Source organism: Trichogramma pretiosum, unplaced genomic scaffold, assembly GCF_000599845.2.
Source record: "Trichogramma pretiosum strain Unisexual culture from Peru unplaced genomic scaffold, Tpre_2.0 scaffold137, whole genome shotgun sequence".
Classification (NCBI taxonomy): Eukaryota; Metazoa; Arthropoda; class Insecta; order Hymenoptera; family Trichogrammatidae; genus Trichogramma; species Trichogramma pretiosum.
In genome coordinates, this window is record NW_019641636.1 from 166,569 (window position 1) to 187,631 (window position 21,063).

General features: G+C 36.1%; 1 protein-coding gene across 2 annotated transcripts in view; it reads right to left on the reverse strand.

Moving 5' to 3' along the window:
* The window catches only part of LOC106658080 (zinc finger protein 40), a 45,608-nt gene that overhangs the window by 5,315 nt on the left and 19,230 nt on the right, over window positions 1–21,063 (reverse strand). The window contains exons 4-6 of one of the 2 annotated variants that reach the window (XM_014379899.2): window positions 20,818–20,938; window positions 16,592–17,533; window positions 8,890–9,076 (exon numbers count right to left, since the gene is read on the reverse strand). In XM_014379899.2, coding sequence (XP_014235385.1) covers window positions 8,890–9,076; window positions 16,592–17,533; window positions 20,818–20,938 — 1,250 coding nt within the window. Of the gene's footprint in view, window positions 1–8,889; window positions 9,077–9,892; window positions 9,971–16,591; window positions 17,534–20,817; window positions 20,939–21,063 lie in introns of those variants that run through there. The other variant, XM_023459356.1, reaches the window with a different exon arrangement.

Here is a 21,063-nt window from a genome sequence, read left to right on the forward strand (position 1 = left end):
GAGCAGATTTGAGACAATTTATTTTTTTTAAATAAAAAGTACACTTTTAAGCTCTCCAAAATGGGAAAAAAATATGCAGGACACACCTCCGCATCTAGAAATAGCTTATTTTTACTATTTTAGCATTTTTGCACGATGTGCAAGGTTCAGATCAGAGTTATTTTTATGGTAGACAACTCTATGTCAAACCAAAATCTTTAGAAAGATACTCGTCATGGTTTGAGTTTCGTGGAATTTCGATTAGAGCTATTAAAAAGCTTGTGAGCTAACTAATGTGATCAAAAGCAAAAAATGAGACAATTTATTGATGTTTCTGAGCACATATGTGTAATGTATTGGCTTTGCCAAAGGAGATACACAGCGAGCTCCGATAGCAAGCTGATGTGCGAACACCTCGCCAGACTGTATACGACTACGGACGCGAGCACACGTGGCGCGTACCGACTGTAAACGTGTAAAGCCGACGACACCTCAAATCATACTTATATATTATACTCAATTAACACTTTATTATTAACAGTGGTCGTGTCTTGTTTAATTACATAACAATTGGCGACGAGGAATACGGATTCAGGTGTGTGCAAATCAATGTCGAATGATTCAGAAGAAGAGTTTATTTCAGTGTTAAACCTCTCACGTGAAGACTTAATTGAACAGTTAAAAACGCTAGACGTAGTCGTTGACTCGAAAGATTCGACAGCAAGGCTTGAACGAAAACTTCTGCATAAGTTAAGTGAAATTAAAAAGCTAGAAAATGAAGTTTAATCTAGTGTACCAGCGATAGAAGTGACAATGGAGTCAAAAATTAGACTCGAATTCGATCTAGGCAAGGACGACTGGGAGACATTTATCGAGAGACTGGAGTTATTTTTCACAGTCAACAGCGTATCGGACGATAAGAAAAAAGCAGCCATACTGTTGACAAAAGTAAGCGCAGACACCTACAGACTAGCAAGAAATTTGTGCCACCCAGAAAAATTGAAGGATAAAAAATACGAGGAGGTAGTCAAACTGATTACTGATCATTTGTGTCCAAAACCGTCAGAAACGATGGAGAGGTATAAATTGCTACTCGGCAAAGCAAGCGGTCTCGGAGTCGATAGCGGATTTCGTTACACGCTTAAAAGAATTGTCTTTACATTGTAACTTCACAGAAATAGAAACGGCATTACGTGATCAGCTAGTATGCGGTATACGAGATCATACGACAAAAATACAGCTGTTCAAAGAACCAAAATTGACGTATGAAAGTGCACATAAAATTGCACTAGCACGCGAAAAAGCCGAAACAGACGCCAATGCAACGGAGAAAACACAGGATCAAAAAGATGTTCATGTGCTCAAATATCAAAGGAAAGTCGAGAAAATTCGCCCAGGAAACAGTGGCCAAAGCGGTGGAGCAAAGACGTCCAAGTCAGCAAGCGATAAGAACGCGAGGAATGCGATAATCTGCTACTGTTGCGCGGAACGAGGACACTTTGCAAAGAGACTGTGTACATCGTAAGAAGACGTGTACGCATTGTAATCGACGTGGGCACATAGCCGCAGCATGCCGATCTCAAGGCCACAAACTCCAAAACATCACCGAGCGTGCGGCAGCATCCAAGACCGAACAAGACGATAGCAGCTCTAGCGAAGCGGAAAGCGGTGACAGCAGCCCGAATTTCTACAACATCTCGCCAGCAGGACATACACTAACAAGGAGAGCTCTCCAAGTCCGGGTCACCGAATGCCCTGAAAATTTTTTTGTGATCTCTTAGTACATGATGATGATCCCCCATATAGTAAGTTTGATCCCTATAACAATACTTTTACGCATGGTCAAGATTTGAATATTATTTAACGATAATAAATACCATATAATAGCCTATCATGGTATCAGGCTTAAAACAGTCAATTCCAACTGACTGAACAGCATTGTTACTTTGTCTTTTTAAAGTTTTTAAACACTTATCCAAAAAATAAACACTGTAGCTCAATTAGTATACTATGCAAGTCTCAAAGAGCGGACCAATTTGAGCTAAAATTAAAGTACTTTACTATAAGTATTGATGCAAAAGAAACTTTTACATTATTAAACTCACTGTTCCTTCTTTTTCATCCATTTTTGACACTTTATTGATTATATTTTAAGTGCCAGATTACCTCATCAATGATGCTGGAAGTCACCAATGATAAAGATAAATAAATAATGTGATTTGGCGATGATACTATCAGTTATCAGTTATCAGTTATCTTTTTCTTTTCCCCAATAACTTAAAATATTATCAATGAAGTGTCAAAAATGGATAAAAAGAAGGAACAGTGAGTTTAATAATATAAAAGTTTTATTTCAATCTTTTGCATCAATACTTATAGTAAAGTACTTTAATTTTAGCTCAAATTGGTTCGCTCTTTGAGACTTGCATGGTATACCAATTGAGCTACAGTGTTTATTTTTTGGATAAGTTTTTAAAAACTTGAAAAACACAAAGTAACAATGCTGTTCAGTCAGTTGGAATTGACTGTTGTAAGGAAGTAGACAGCCAGTACAGAGTCCAGCGGTACTCCTTCCTTTCAACCTTGTCCTAGACCCGTGTCGAGAGAGAGAGATCCGAGTATCGCGAGCCCGATATCAGACTTGGATCGGCGCCGTTTACAAGAGCGCCGAATCCGTAGCGAGAGACGCGACCCGTGTGTAAGATCTGCGCGCCTGCTGAGGAAAGCAGACAAAAAGCTGTCACAGAAGGGAGGCCTGATTGACTGACGGCCCAACGATTGAGAGACTGTGCGAGCACTCTGTGCTGGTCCGCGCTCAGCGACGCTACTACTGTGGTTCTGCGTCGAGTTCGGTTGTGTGTGTGCGTACGAGCTACCTGTTGCGAATCCATCGTCGCCTGGCTTTCCTCTCGTCTGCCCTCGCTTCTTCTGCAATCAATTTGGCCTGCATCATCTGCCCGATAATCAGCGTCAGCAAATGTAAGTCGCCTACAACTCTCTCGCGTGCATGCGCCATATATCCTATAATTGTGTAAGCTAGATTTCTCTCGATATCGTCATCGCTTAGCTTAAACTCACGACCGCCGTATCTGCCGTGTCTAGCCGCGGTGGCCTCATCTCGTGTGCGTATTGTATCGAAAGGATATTCTATGTCAAACACGTGTTCGAAACCCTTACTTGTAATTCGTCGATTCATTTAATGTACAATATATTCAGGCGTCACATTCGTGACTGGCGCCCTTTCCTACAATAAATGCAGCCTCATTATTATTGTTACTTTTATACATGATCGAGTAGATTCTTTCGACACCCAGACTTTCCTCCTTCGTTTACAGCACATGAAGATCTCGCCAAACCATTTGCTCGCGTCCCGAGGGTGAAAGGTTACACTGTTTTAAGCCTGATACCATGATAGGCTATTATATGGTATTTATTATCGTTAAATAATATTCAAATCTTGACCATGCGTAAAAGTATTGTTATAGGGCCCATTGGATCAAACTAACTATATGGGGGATCATCATCATGTACTAGGAGATCACAAAAAAATTTTCAGGGCAATCGGTGACCCGGACTTGGAGAGCTCTCCTTGTAAGTATCAATAACATCGACGGCGCAGAAGCCGCTCGAAAACCGATGTACTTACATATAAGCGTAAACGCGATTACTATTGATATGGAAATTGACTCGGGGTCATTTTGGAGCATCATCTCAGATGACACGCGAAAAAAATTATTTCCGCAAGTAAACATTTGTACATTGTCATTCTCTTTAAATGCGTACAACCTCAACGTTGAGCCAATAGGTATAATGCGTGAACTGACTGTACAGTACAAAAATAAATCGTATAAGATAGACATTATAGTGTTGCCAGGGAAAGGCGCGACGCTGGCAGGTCGGTCTTGGCTGCACGCTTTTGGGCTGTGGCCGCTATTCACTACGCACAATATAAAAACTAACATTGATCCATTAACAGCAAAATTGACAACTGCATTTCCTAAACTATTCGGTCCGGGAACCGGGTGTTTCAATCAAGGCGCGATCAAATTGACTTTAAAAGAAAATGCAATACCAAAAGCCTGCAAACCAAGACACGTTCCCTTCGCACTACGGGAAAAAGTCGAGCTAGAATTAAAGCGACTTGAACAATTAGGACACATTGAACGAGTAAGAACGAGCGAGTGGGCAACACCTATCGTGCCCATCATTAAGAGCGATAAGAAAATACGAATATGCGGTAATTTCAAATTAACGGTAAATCCGTGCTTAATTATTAATAAACACCCGTTACCTACGATTAACGAAATTTTCGGAAAATTGCAAGGCGGTGAAAAAGTAACGCAAATCGACTTAACACACGCATATATGCAAATACCGATCCACCCCGATTCGCGAGATATGCTAACAATTATTACGCAAGTTGGATTATTCAGATACACAAAATTAACGGAAGGAGTCACGTCGGGCCCGGGCGAATTCCAACGTATAATGGAAGATTGTTTACGCGACATTAAAGGGCAAATAGCTGTTTATTTAGACAATATATACGTCACGGGTAACAATGAAAAAGAGCACATAGATACATTGTATTCGGTATTGAGGCGATTAGAAGATTACGGGTTTCAAGTAAACGTTAATAAATGCGATTTCATGAAAGAAGAATTAGAAATTTTAGGTTTTGTTATCCGTAAAGGAGAATTATGTACGTCGAAAAAAAAAGTCGAAGCTATCGTAAATGCACCAATACCGAAACATAAAAAACAGCTACTGTCATTTTTAGGACTTGTGACGTATTACGAGCGATTCTTGCCTGATCGAGCATCCCGGCTCAAACCATTGTACGAATTAACGAAAAATACCGAGTATGCATGGAGTGATGAATGCGATAATGCGTATAAGTGGCTAAAACAAAAAATAGCGTCGGCCAATGTATTGGTAAATTACGATCCAAAACTGGAACTTGTATTAGCGTGTGATGCATCGCAATACGGCCTCTCCGCTATATTGTCACACCGTTACCCGAACGGTGACGAAAGACCGATTGCGTTTGCATCAAAAATAATACCAGAAAAAGAGCTCAACAGAGCTATTATCGATAAGGAAGCCGGAGCTATTGTTTTCGGGTTCAAAAAATTTTATGATTACATATACGGTTGAAGAGTAATTCTGAAAACAGATCATAAACCGTTAGTATACATGTTCGAGAATATTCGAACAAGGCAGAACACACGCATGTCTGTACTCACACACGTTCACGTGTGTGCAGACGTGCGCGTAACTCTCACTGTGAAGCGAGAGATGGCGTCGCGCCGCGGCACGTGCCGACGGCATCTCTGCTTACTGCGCATTGCTCGCGTACCCGGTCTTCTCGTCTCTGCACTCGGCGAATCCACATCTCGTGTGTGTCTCGTGCGACTACGATTTCAACTGTGAAAATATTCCCGACGTCATCAAGCTACTTCGAGCATCATCATCATCTTCTAAGACATCTCACCAACTTGACAAGCTCCAATTCGTTCGACAAGCGCCAAGCAGTTCGACCAGGACTTATCAAGCTTCTATCATCGGCACACTCATCAAGGCTCAACTCATCATCTCGTCTGCGAATCGGAGGCAACTCATCGATTGCGACCAGGTAAAGACACCATCCAGGCCGCAAATGAAGACCAATAATGTCTACTACAGGCCTGGTGGGATCTTTTTATCATCTACGCAACTCTCGGGATTATTTTGGAGCTTCTCAGTCGCACGAGCACACGACAGGAGAAAGTGAGGTTACACGTTGCCATGTGCAATCTCACGTGATCTTGGTCAACTCATCCGGCTGCTCGCACATGCAACGAGAGGATTAGTTTAACCTCTTCGTTGTGCTCCGGTCGCTCATAAGTCAAGTTCAGCTCGCTGTAAGCTCAAGAGAAGTGCTGCACGTCTCAAGTGCAACAGCTCACAGAAAGGAAGTGTGAATTAATGTAATCTCGCTTCAAGTCGACTGCTCATGTTACTACTCACATAACTGAAGACTCATTGTGTATTAAAATCATTGTCAGTGTACACAACTTTATTGCTATTGTCATTAACTTTTGAAACATAGACTCAGTTTTTTTGTTTAATTAATAGTGTTGAGTGAAAATAAAGAAAATAGTGAAAAGAAATTTTATGTCATCAATGCAGTGTTACTTTTTGTTTAGACCTAATCATGCACCCATCCTTTTTTATTATTTGTTTAAATAATTCTCAAACAATACATTTTCGGACCGAATCAAGAAATCCCATTAACAATAGCGAGCCGGCTGCAACGATGGGCTTACTTCATGTCACACTTCACTTACGACATAGAGTATATAAACACGAAAAATAATGGCAACTGCGACGCGTTGTCGAGACTGCCAATTAGCGATAAGACAAAAATATTTGAAAAAGAATTCAGAGCAATTAATCTTATCCAACATGAGCTACAAATATTAACTGCTAATGATATCGCGGTAAATTCAAAAAAAGACAAAACATTACATAAAATACTTGGTTACGTAAGAAATGAATGGCCCATAAAAGAAAATTTAACCGCAAACGAATTTAACTATTTTAATAAAAGAGAACAATTATTCATCGAAAAAGATTGCTTGCTTTGGGGTCAACGCGTGATAATTCCCGAAAACTTGAGAAAAAAAGTTCTGTCGGAGTTACATGAATCTCATTTTGGTAGTGTAAAAATGAAAATGTGTGCGAGGTCATGTGTGTGGTGGCCCAAAATCGACACGGACCTAGAGGAATTGGTGGCGGCATGTAAAGTTTGTATGCGGGAACGTACAGCGCCACCAAAAACTCCTTTAAATCCGTGGCCGGCTCCGACGAAGTGCTGGAACAGGATACACAGTGATTTCTTGGGACCACTGGAAGGCCATATGTTCATAATCGTAATTGACGCATACAGTAAGTGGCCTGAAGTAATAGACATAAAGTCGAATACACAGGCCAACAAAACAATAGAAATATTCAAAACGCTGTTCGCTAGATACGGATTGCCGAATCATTTAGTAACGGACAACGGGCCGCAATATACAAGCGAAAGCTTTAAATTATTCGCTAAAGAAAATAATGTAAAACACACATTTACAGCGCCCGGGCATCCAGCCTCAAATAGCGCAGCAGAAAATTTTGTCAGAACATTTAAAAATAAGGTTACCAAAATGATAAAATCGGGCAAAAAGTTACCCGATGCCGTAAGCAAATTCCTGTTCGACTATAGATGTACAGAGCATTGCTCTACGGGGCGGTCGCCGGCATGGATGATGTTCAAACGCGAAATGCACACAAAATTGGATTGTTTAAAACCCAACGTGTCGGATAACATAGAAAATGCGCAACTGCAACAAGTCTTACATCAGGGAGGTTCGCGAAACGTGACATTTTCTATAGGGGAGAGAGTATGGGTCGATGACCTGTCGACCAGTAAAACCAAAAGAACGCCTGGTACGATCACGGCGCAGTTATCCCCAGTAAACTTCAGGGTCGAGGTTTCTCCTGGGAAATTCTGGAAAGGGCATGTCGATCAAATATTGAAATACACGGAAAACGATAATATAGACACTGAAAAGCCCAAACCAGAGAAAACTCGACCCAAAGAAGCAATTACTAGAAGGTCGTTACGACTGGCGGAAAAGCGCGCAGACATGAGGCATGTCTCATAAAGAGGGAGAAAATTGTAATGTATTGGCTTTTCCAAAGGAGATACACAGCGAGCTCCGATAGCAAGCTAATGTGTGAACACCTCGCCAGACTGTATACGACTACGGACGCAAGCACACGTGGCGCGTACCGACTGTAAACGTGTAAAGCCGACGACGTTGTACCTCAAATCATACTTATATATTATACTCAATAAACACTTTATTATTAACAGTGGTCGTGTCTTGTTTAATTACATAACAATATGGAATGATAGAAATGAAATAAAGGTCTAAATCAAAATTCCACAAAACTCGATCCACGGAGAGCATCTTTCTGAAGATTTTGGTTTGACCTAGAGTTCTCTACCATAAAAAGTCTGGTCTGCACTTTGCGCACAGTGCAGAAATGCACAGATAGCAAAAATAAGTTATTTTTTAGAGGCACAAGCGTATCATGTATATTTTTTTCACATTTTGGAGAGCTCAGAAGTGTAGTTTTATGTAATAACGGTAGATTGTCTAGAAACCGCACGTTATATTATAAAAATAATATAAGGGAAAAATGGGTGTATAACTCCTCTTAAACGTAACTCCTGAAATGACAGAAAAACATCTATTGTTTAAATGTATACTTGGACTACAGTCATTCGTGTATCTTAATCAAGCTTATAAGATCACAAAGTACTCTTTTTTAAAAAGTAATTCAAAACAAGAGTTATTTACGATTTCTTTGGGCCCTTTAGGTCGTTTTGAATACATTTGCAAATGTATACCATTTGCAGTATGAAAGATGCGTCAAATCGAGTCAATTTCATCATCGAGATCATTGTCAATGCGCGTTAAAATTAGATTGTTGATAATGCATTATACTGTATAAACTTTTAATGGTATATATGATTGATATTAAGGATGAGGAACATATGATTATAGTTATCGTGATGGGCAAAAGGTTCTATAAGTAAAATAGATGAGAGAAGCCAAATTAATCTTTTATTCCTCATTTAACGCTTATAATTATATTTAAATGATAATAAAAATGACTTGAAGGCTCCATGGGATCAAATTCAGCATACTAGGCTTCAGGATTGGGTACCAGGACGACACAAAAAAGTTTTGGTAAGGATTGATCACCCGCACTTTAGGTAATCTCCTTGTTAATATTAACTTTATATTAAACAATTGATTTTTTTCGTTATAATCAAATGTAATTTATTCAGTTGAACTAGAAATTAGTTTTACCAACCTTATTGTGATGAAGAGTAGATCTTTCATGTTTCGTAAGGTGACCTTTAGTTCGAAATGATGTTCCACAACTTTCGCATTTAAATGGTCTTTCAAAATAATGTATATTTATGTGTAATCTGAGTTGACTTGGTTTATTGAAAATCTTATTACATATATTGCACATGCTTCGTGTTTTTTCTGTTATGCTGTCGATAAAAAAAGTTATTAATAGAAAAATAAATTTGTCAAAGACTTTCAATATTTTTCGTTTTATTATAAAATTGTCAATCGGAGTACAGAATTATTTTCAGACACTAAGGACCAAAACAGCCCCTGGGAAAAAGATTGAAACGCTTTTGGAAATAAAAACCAAATAAAATCTTTATTGGGCAATATAAATTCTTTATTGGGCCATTCTATGAACATAGATAGCTTGTTATACTTTAAACATCAAATTTCACATCTATATGTTACAAATGAATCTTCATGCCTGATAAACTAGATACGGAAATTTATTGTTAACTGCTTTTTTTTAACACAATGTTTTTTTGAAAACTTGTGAAAGTCAACGCTTGATTAATAAAATGGGGTAATTTATTACAACGAATTATTAATTATCAATTATTCGATTGGTATTATAGGATATACAAATATAATAAAAATTCAATTATTTTCGAAAAATTGATAATAGATTCAATGCTTCATAAGTAGAGTGGAAAAATTCATTGCAATAAATTATGGCATTCACTCGCTTAATCAGTATAAATAAGGACATGTTCCAAAATTCTGTCTATATCAACTTTTTTCAAAAATTTTTCGAGTTCAATGCTTCATCAATGAGATCGGAAAATATATTGCAATCAACTATTGAATTCACTACTTACACTCCGTGAAAGAAAAATGTAGCCAAGATTGTGTTAGGGCCAGACATGTCCACTCAATCAATATTCGGTTCCGAATTATTTTGTCCTCATTTTTTTCAATGAATAATGAATCTATTATCTTGAAATTTTGTACGATTATGCCTGCTCTATCGTTTTTACGTAATTGTCCAGAATTGCGAGTAAATTGAATTTATGGTTGTATTTTGGGTTCATAACCTTTATAAACAAAATATTCCAAAAAAGTTAATTTAGCTCATAAGAAAATTCCGTAAAAACAAGACTACAGGCACAATAGTATTGACCTCCTAAACTGAATAACAAAGTTTAAAGATGATTGATTTATTGTTAAACTAAATACCGACTTGGTGGGTATTATCGACCCTTAAGCAGAAAAGTTATTAAACGACTGTTAAATACTAAATAGATTGGGAATCTTTTCAGAAACTAGGGAAAGACAAGAATTTTACAAAAAATAGTTTCATTTTCTGCTGAATGAGTACGATTGGAAAAATTAGCCAAAATTTTGGAATAGGCAACTTCTTTTAAAAGATTGTCTCAATCAATGCATGATAAGTAAGATTAGGAGATATATTGTATTAAACTATTGAAATCACTGTTTAAACTGACTGAGATATGATGATTTGAAAAATACGCAAAATTTTGTAAAAACGGCTACTTTTAGACTTTTGAGAGGCCCAATTTCAAGCCCTAGAGCCCCGAAAGCTGATATTTTAACTAGAGACTATTTTTGCTAACTCAAATAACATGCTCAATTTGCGGAAAAGTAAAAACCTCGACGCACCGAAGAGTAAAAAAACTGCTCTTCAAGGACGTTGGGGACGTAACCAAATTTAACCCATAAAGTCCGGAACGTAAACATTTTGGATGCTTTTTTCAGCCGTCATAATTTTGCTAAAAATGGGGTCTGGAGAACTTGCGAGTAAGCATGTTATACGCTAAATTTAATGAACTTTCCGAATATGGTGTCAGATTTTCGACATAACAAACAGGTAAAAAATTATGGATGATTTTATCAAAAAAAACGTGATTTAAAAAAAAAATTTATTTCTTCTTTTCAAATTTTTACATGAAAATCTTTTAAATTCTGTCGTCTCTGTTACAAATAAAACGTCCATGGGTCGTTTTCTTAACTTTATGAAGGTTTTAATTAGTGAATTATGATTTTAAGTACAAAAAATGGCAACTGAAAAACGAAAATATATTAGGAAATTTTTGGGGTTTTTAACTCAAGAACGATGGATTCTTAGTATTTATCAACGAACTCATTCATCAGTAAAAATTTTTCCTCAAATCCATCGTTTTTGAGTTAAAAATTCTAAAAATTTCCTTATATATTTTCGTTTTCTACTCGCCATTTTTTGTACTTCAAATCATATTTCACTAATTGAAATCGTTATAACTTTAAGAGAAAGACCGAAGACGCCAGGATTTAAAAGATTTTCAGGTAAAAATTCGAATAGAAGAAAAAATTTTTTTTTAAAATAACGTTTTTTTTTATTAAATCAACACATAACTTTTGACCTGTTTGTTATATCGAAAATCTGACACCAGATCCGAAATGGTCGGTAAATTTCGCGTAAAATATACATACTCGCAAGTTCTCCAGACCACATTTTCAGCGATAGTACGACGGTTGAAAAAGTATCCGAAATGTGTCCGTCCCGGACTTAATGGGTTATATCAGTAACTTTCAAGAAACAACGAAAGGTAGGTACTTGCTTTGACTAGATGAATAGGTGGTACACGCGTGCGGCCACATTTATTTTCGTCTACTACTAACCTCTAGCGTCGTGTTTACATACAAAACAAATGCGAATTTATTTTTTTTTATTAAATTACTTCAAAGTATATGCTCGTGAATCGACAATATGACTAATACCGTCTGAAAGGTAATAATTTCATCTATAATTATGCGAAATTTGATCACGATTTCTCATCTTGATCTCAAGATATACAAAAAAGTGTTAAAGAAATTTTGCGCTTTCCTATGGTAACTGCGTTAAAAAGTGTTTTTATAGCACTGTATGGCATAAGTTCACATTTATGGCACGCTTTTCTGTGGTATAAGTCGCACATTCTGGCACTGCTGCGTTCGCATCACACTCGCATGCGCTCGTGCGCTAACCTCACTTCGCGCTACCAAAAGTGCGACTCATGACTCGGAAAAGGGAGCATAAATGTGAACTTTGCACAGTACTATAAAATGTTGTTCGATACTCGGGCCATAGGGGACACTTTTGGGCCCTGCTATTAGGACCCTCGCTGCGCTCGGGCCCTAAACTACGCCGTGCTAAAAAGTGTTACTTATGGCCTTTGTATCGAAAACTACTATATTGAAATTATAAAATACAAAAATTTACTCGACGAACGCAGCTGAAATTTCAGAAAAACCTTATGAGTGTTTTTAACTATCAAATTCCGAAATTTCAGCTTCGTGGCCCAACTTGACTCAAATGTCCTCTACATTCTTAACAAATCATTGAATTCCCTGCTTATAGGGAAAAGGGTCAATTTTCTAAAATTGTGGGAGTATCAAAGTTATTTAAAAATTATTAAATCCTTAGCATATGGGAATAAGAAATCCATTGTAACGATTCATTGACTATTGTTATATCCCGTATTTTCTTTTATAAATTTTTTTTTTATCTACTGATAAAATTGTAGCTGCCTTAAAGCCGCTCCAGCGAGTTTTCAAGTGCTAAATTTGCCGAAGTAAGCAAATTGGCAACTGTTCAAGAGGTCATAAAGGTTTGAATTTAACCCTTATTGCGAGCTGAACTTGCGATATTACTCTCCTTAGAGAACCACAAATTTCTGAGCAGATTATTGTCGCGACAAATAATCCGAAATTTAGTCAATTTGCCTGAGCCGATTGAAACCGGCAGATCTCCCCAATATGGAATAAGGTTGAGTGAAGTTATTTGAGAAAAGGGTTTCTTCAAGTGCGGTTATTATTTGCAAAAATGAAACCTGTCTAACTGCAGTCTCGATAAGAAAGCTGCTTAGATAGTATTAGCAATTAAATAAACGAAATAATACTCCTATCCAAAAAGGAGTCTTATAATATCAACCAACCATATAGATGCTGTTATATACTAATAACCTAGCGTTAAGTATAGTAAAATTTAAATATAATAATTAAAATAAGACCGTCAAATTAACACGTGTGACGCCTGATCTCGCGGGTAAAGAGGCATGTGTGTAAGATGAACACAGAGACAGGCAAGCGCTGTCGCATGAATGTGTGTGTGAATGTAAGCGGCCAACACACATCGGCGCATTAGATCGAACCCGCGCGCATATGTGTATCAGCCGAACACAGAGCAAGGCAAAGGCAGAAGGTATGTACGGACGTGCGCGAGCAACATTACCGACGCACTAGATCAAGCCCCGCACGCGTATATATTCCGTGTATGTGTACTCGCGTGTGTGTGCAAGTCGAGCACAGAGAAGGCGCAACACACACACGTGAGACGAAACTCATGGAATAATTTGAAATGGTACAAAGGGGCAAAACAAGCTCGCACGAGTACTCGCAAGTCCCATATCACCAAAAGTTTGACCTGTGACCCCAGATAACTATTGGGCACATCCTGGTCTTGTGCAAAATGAGTCAACAAGTGACGAAATAAGTTGGTAGATCTGCGACTTGTGGAAAATACCCAAGACGTGCCCCCGCCAAGTAAAAAATTGTCGAAGTTTGATACAGCTGCATGGTCTAAATCCGCCATTTTAGAAGCAAAGGGGCTAGATGAAAATCCCGATAATGTTTTTCTCGAAGGTTTATAGCAAAATTGCAAGGCTTTTGGGGTTTCCAGAGCCCTCCAATAGCAGGAAGAGGTCGAAAATCGACTTTTAAAAATATTTTCAAGTCGAAAAATCGCGTTTTTTTTTCATTTGCATAATAAACAATGATTTTGTTAATATTTTGCATTCTGAAAGAGCACACGCAAAAACCCCAGAGTAAGGGTTTTAGAGAAAAAACATCAACTTTATTGGGGCTGTGCAAGTACCCGAGTTTTCGAGTTTTACTCGACTCGAACTCGTCGGGAAAATTAGAGTACTCGAGTTTTTTGAATACTCGATTTATTTTTCGAGTACTTGAGTTTTTTTGAGTACTCAAATTTTTTCGAGTAATCGAGTTTTTTGAGTACTCGTAATATATTTAAGTTTTAAGTAAGTAAATGATGAATTAACAGTCTTTAGACCCCTCCTTTTGTGTGTACGTGCTTATAAGTGTGATGAAGTCCGGTACTATTAAATTATTTTCTTATTCCAATCCAATCCACTGCGAATATAACACTTATAAGCATGTACACACAAAGAGAGGTAGTCTAGAGAATATTAATTTATCCTTTATTTACTAAAAACCTAAACATATTGCGAGTACTGGAAAAACTCGATTATTCGAAAAAATTCGAGTACTCGAAAAAAACGCGAGTACCCGAAAAAACTCGAGTACTCGAAAAATCGAGTACTCGACTCGAACTCGAGGAAAAAACTCGAACTCGACGAGTCGAGTTTTTTTGAGTACTCGCACAGCCCTAAACTTTATCTATGGATTTCAATAGATCAAACATTTATGCGCAAAATTGCAATTTTGGGAGTTAAGGGTCCTCTATACACGATGTGAAATGCTCAGTCGGTAACACCAGCTACCTAGTGATATTTATGTTCAGTCTGAAAAATTGGAAATGTTATTCGCAAATAATCGAATTGACGCACATTTCAAATACACTCATTAACATTGTGGTCGAGTTTTATCCAATTCCATGCATTATTCAAGGAGAAAAACGAAAACTACGAATAATCATAACCTATTAAATAACATTGATCATGATTATTCGTAGTTTTCGTTTTTCTCTTTGAATAATCCATGGAATTGGATAAAACTCGACCACAATGTTAATGAGTGTATTTGAAATGTGCGTCAATTAAATTATTTGCGAATAACATTTCCAATTTTTCAGACTGAACATAAATATAACTAGGTAGCTGGTGTTGCCGACTGGGCATTTCACATCGTGTATAGTGGACCCTTAAAGCGTTAATTTCAACAAATAAGGGATCGAAAAAATCAGTTTTTTTTGTATTTGCTATTTCACTTCTCACTTTAGTACAAGGTCATGTAGAAACATTCTGAGCCCATCAATTTGTAGGTTTTGACAAGACCTTTAAATCCATTCAACTTTAATTGTCCTACTTGCATTTTTCACGAAGTTACTGCCGTTTACTGGATCCTGATATTTTTTAAAATTCTAAAATTTTGATAAGTCAAAACTATGAATATTCTAAAAATCTGATCCATAAATATTACTTGATATTCTACATACAAAAACAAAAATTTTTTGTACATAAGATTTTTTCCTATATTATTTACAACGCTGTGCACGTATGAATGAAAAATGAATCGAAAAATGATATCAATTATTTCTCTCCAGCTAAACCACCGTATTTTTGCGAGAAATGCACGTAGGGTAATTAAAGCTAAACGGATTTAAAGGTCTTGTCAAAACCTACAAATTGATGGGCTCAGAATGTTTCTCCATGACCTTGTACTAAAGTAAGAAGTTAGAGCAACTACAAGAAAAACTGATTTTTTCGATCCCTCATTTGTTGAAATTAATTAGTGAATTAATGATTGGATCCTATCATAATTTATATAACTGTAAAATGCTTGTAAAGACCTTTCAAATAGCACTTATAAAATCTTGATACGACCTTTATTGACTGAGCTATGACACTTTAAAGTTTACTCAGTTTTTACTTAGGTATGGCAAAAGTGATTGAACGGTAGTCTAAACCCTGCTCCCCGTTCTTTCGCTGATTTACAAGCGCTTAAGGCTTTATAAGCATCATTGCGAGGATGCTGCGAGGGAAAAACATGCCAGAACTCTGGAGAAATTGCAGGCTCAATGACTACGCTCAAGGAAGGGTCGGTGGACTCACCAAACGTCACCCCGTGGATCGAGAGAAGACATGGAGAAGTAAACTGCCACCTCGCCCAACTCCTGTCCGGCTACGATTTCATTAAGTCATATCTATGGCGTATGAAAAACGACACGGGAAATTCTTGCCCGTTCTGCCGCAGTGGAGGACGTCGAGCACGTCTTCTTCCATTGCCTTCGATTTACTGTGGAAAGAAAGCAACTCCACCACCTCACTAATCGGTCCTTGGAGCCCGAGACGGTAGTTGGGTTCATGCTTGCCGCTGAGCGCCAAGCAATGTCCTCCATCACCAGCATAGTCATGACAAGACTAAGAAACGAAGAGAGGACCAGAAGAAGATGACCAGACAATGCAGTGCGAAGAAAACGAAACACGAGGAATGAAAATCTAAAAGAGCCTGTACAGGGGCAAGCGAAGAGAGGATTGGTTTTAGTCGGTATTAGTAGAAAGGCACACATCAGCCCACTTAATAACAGTACACTAGCCCCAGTACACTACTCGAGTCTACCATATCCCTGCGACATACCGTCGCATGTTGAATCCGGCAATGGATTTCCTACGACATTTGATTCAATTTGCTAAAAGACGATTTTTTCTCATATTATTTGGGAATTTAAATTCCGAATTCGATTGGGAAGTTCAAGGTCTTTGAGGAAATGGACAGTGATTGTTTTAAGCCATATTAAGTATTGGAATCTTTTTTAATGTGAAATAGGTCGAAATAACATTGGGAGAATGCATTAGAAAGAGTGTGCAAAATAACAATTACACTACTGAAAAATTAAAAGAAAATAGTAAATAAAAGGTGTAACATAAAAATAATTTGAGATATTGAAAATTGATTTAAAATGTAAAAAATGTACATACTTGAGAAAGTGGGATTTTGTTTGTATCGATGAAGATTTTAACAAACTCGGGTTAGTTGTTAAATTATTTAATTTATGTATTAAATTTTCACTCTTAGACGGTTCATTAACATTCACGTTTTCGTTTTTATTATAATATAATATTTCAGGATTATCAGCTTCTATAGGGTCACTGATAACGGCGGAAGGATCATCTTTCATTAACATTTCATCACTTTCATTGGATCTGATAATGACTGAATTACGTAAATCTGGCTTTTCTTGAAGGGGTTGATGTGATGTGTGGTTTTCAACAAAATCTGTAATATTATCATGCTGATAAAAAGTATTATAATTTGTAAGTTCCTGAGTTTCATGTAGATCAATATTATCAGGTTGAAAATTTTCTGATATGACTGATATTGTTTTGCAGTGGCCTTTTAATTTATCATTAAGTAAGTGACGTTCTGTAACGTAAGCTTGTATCATTTTTTGATTAAAAGATTCGTTGTTATGCACTTTTGCAGGTTCGGATTTATGATTAAGGTTCACTTCCATCTTTTGCTTTATTCTCAAATCTATTGGTGAATTTACATTTTTTTCAATAAAACTTTCGTTTAATGAGTGTAAATGATCATTAGAAATGCTTTCATTTTTTATGTTAGAATCGTAAGGATAAGTTAATGGCCTGATAGTAGGTTTCCTTGCATGATCCATTGTTGTGTCAGCGAGACATAATAAACTTTTAGCTGCTTCTTGAATTTTCATGCAGTCATTATAAGGTTTTTTACAAGTACTTTCAGCAGTAAAATCACCATCTTTAGAAGAACTATCTTCAGAACTCACAAATTCTTTATTAAAGACGAAAGAATCTGGACGGATAAATTTATCATTGGAATCAGCTCGATGTTCAAAATGAGTTTTTGATTTTTCGTGTTTTGTCAAATTTCCTTTAGTTTTGAAGCTGAAAATGAAATGTTGATACTCTTATCGTAAGATATGAAAATATTAGAATAGTTTATTTATTAATTGTACTCAGAGATATCCTAAGTTTTCAAAAAACTGAAAAAATTCAATTTTTCATTTAATAAAGATTAAAGATTCTCTTTGATAACATTAAGAGGACACGTATAATTAGAAGTCGGATTTTTATTCTATTTTTGAGTTATTTTTCTTCTTCTCCAGATTAAATTTTTTATAAAGAGCTACTTCATCAAGTCTCAACTTTTGACAAGACGATCGAACCCATAGCTTGGCTTGCATAAACATTCAAAGACAATAGTCCGGGAGCGGGCACCTTCCCATTAGAAACTATAGGTGGATGGTTAGAATAAGGTGTTTTCGATGTATTTTGACCCACTGAACACGAATTGAGTGGTTAATTTTGACTTCGAGTTGTACCATATGGTTAAAAGCCCATGCGTTCAAACAAATTACCAAAATGGTCGAAAATGGATATTTAAACAACATATTCTAGTAATTTTTCTCTACAATGCATATTTATCGACTAATAAGCGATTGAAAATTAAAAAAAACGCTAATTTCGTTATTTTCGACTGCGTGTAATAACATGAAAAATCAATAGTTTCGATGTTGTCAGCGCTTTTTAGTATTCTTCAGACATCCCTCCATAAAGTCTCATAGTTTTTAGAATTCACTAACGATATTACGCGATTAATTTATTGCGATTTTGTATGAAATTTGTACAGTGGACGCGCGTCGTCTCCTGCGCTCCCATGCCATGACAATGCTATATCATATACGAAGGCTCAAAATTGTGTAATATCGTTAGTTAATTTTTAGAAATCTTGAAAAAAACTGTGAGACTTCATAGAGGGATGTCTGAAGAATAATAAAAAGCGCTGACAACATTGAAACTATTATTTTTTCATGTTATTATATTACACGCGGTTGAAAATCACGAAATTATCGATTTTTTTTATTTTCAATCGCTTATAACTCGATACATATGCATTTCAGAGACAAATTACACAAAACATTTTTCTTTTAAATATTCCGTAGAACACGAATATGATGTTTAAAAATCCATATTGACCATTTTGGTAATTTGTTTGAAAAAATGGGTTTTTAACCCATTAACGACCAAAATAAAAAAGTTATGGCTACTTATAAGAAAAAAAAACGTAAAATTTTTTGCAAAAAATCAAGTTTCTGATTTTTTTTCACCATGTTACCGTTAGGAAATCACGATATAAATATGATCAGGGGTGATCACGACTATGAAAGTATCTCAGAGAATTTTTATGGAATTTTTGAACTTCTTTTCAAACTTTTGTTTTTTGCACTTTTTCTCTAAATTCAGTAGTTTTCGAGTAAAAATGAGTTATGTTTTATATGAATATAAGTTATTTTTTGTTTGAAGTAGTGGTTCAAAAATTCCATAAAAATTCCCTGAGATATCTTGATAGTCGTGATCACCCCTGATCATATTTATATCGTGATTTCCTAACGGTAACATGGTGAAAAAAAATCAGAAACTTGATTTTTTGCAAAAACTTTTACGTTTTTTTCGTATAAGTAGCCATAACTTTTTTATTACGCAAAGAATCGAAATTTTGAGCTCAGTTTCTGAAAGGGCATTAAATTTTACATCGAAATAGGTCCATAGAAAACATTTTGAAGGCCTCAAACTACAAAAAAAATCGCTGCGAAAACCAACAAAAAAATCAAGCAGTTTGGTCGTTAATGGGTTAACCTTATGGTACCACTCGAAGTCAAAATTAACCACCAAATTCGTATGCAGCGGGTTAAAATCCATCGGAAACACTTTATTCTAACCATCCGCCTATAGTTTCCTACGGGAAGGTAGGCCGCTCCTGAACTATAATCCATTTTCCGTAAAAAAATTTTTTTTTTACCGCTATCATGTGACTTTCTATGGGTTTTATCATTTCATCTGAAGTAGTGACCATAATCGTTCATGTTCTGAAGAAATGTACACCTTCTGGGAAATATGGCTTTAACAGCTCGTTTAAGCCATATTAAGAATACGTTAATGCATTTTTAGAAAATATGATTTACCACGAAACGCAAGACAAAATTTAATATGAGAATCATATAAAATAAGTTCAAGGACATAATTGTATGAACACTACAAGTCAAAATTTCATAATTATAAAAATATCATTGAAGAGGAGAGGAAATATTCTTCTCAAAAGTGCGAAAGAAAATTGTCGAGTTAAAGGTGTACATGAGAGTAATTCATTTTTTCAAACATTTTCAATATCCTGTTAAATTCGTGGGGATTCTTAAAGTTCATAACTATACAAAAAGAAAGACGGGTTTCAAATCTTTGAAAAGTTGCGAAAACTGGTGTCGATAGCGCATGTAATTTAAAAACATGGTCCTAAAAACAAGCAAATTAGGTGAACCTTAAAACCGATTCCAAACTTTGTCCTGAAAGTAAAAATAATTTTAAAAATAAATTTTCTGCCGTATTTTTTTGTCTTACAAATCGAATGCAGTAGTTATTTTAGCTTTACGACTTTGTTTTCATCGAAAAAATAATGGATACTTTCGATTTTTTGTGTGTAACTAACAGAAAATCGTGTTGATAGATATTATAAATAGTCAGAAAAATTTGAAGTTAAATTTATATTGTCTAAAGTTAGGATTTATTACGCACAATTCAATGGAAAACACTACTAGCTATGTCATTCAAATTTGTTTGCATTCATAAAAAAGCAAATTTTTTATTTTTTCGACGAAGTCAAGTAAAAATTTATTAAATGAGATGTTTATGAGAGAAAACTCCCGATTGTAACATTCAGAACGTATTGGGGATTAAACGATAATCAGAGCCCTCTGTAAATTCAATGCGGCCGTCTCATAAGAACCTTCGAGTCACCCGAAAACATGTTTTAGTCGTATTTCGGGCGTCTGGAAGGTTCTTATGGGACGGCCGCATTGAATTTACAAAGGGCTCTGATTATCGTTCCCCAATTCTTTAGAGTAAAATTTAATGCCAAAAACCAATTCAAAACTTTTTAATTCATTCAATTATTTTGTTATTTCTTTACGAAACCTCTTTGACCACTTTTCAGAGATTTTAAAACTGGCTTTCTTTTTTTAAAGAATTGAACTTTAAGAATCCTGATGACCTTAAAGGGAGGCACTATGAGTATATGCCTCTCTCTAAGAAAAATATAAAGTATTTTTTTATTCAAAACACCGTCGTAGTGTCCTCTTAATTGTAGTAAGTACGGTAAAATATGTAAGGATATTTACCTAAAGCAACATTGCTTGCATGAAAATGGCCTTAAATTTGTATGAGTCTTCAAATGTTTTTTCATCATAGAGGGTTTCTTACAACGAATTCCACATTTTTCACATTTTAATTTGCCTTCACCTGGAATCATATTTATAAGAACTTTTTATTTTCTCCGACTAATTTTTTCAATAATATTTCTTAAGTTTTTATGAATGTCTTAAGTGAGAAAATCAAGGTAAATTTGATATAAATCTCGAACATAC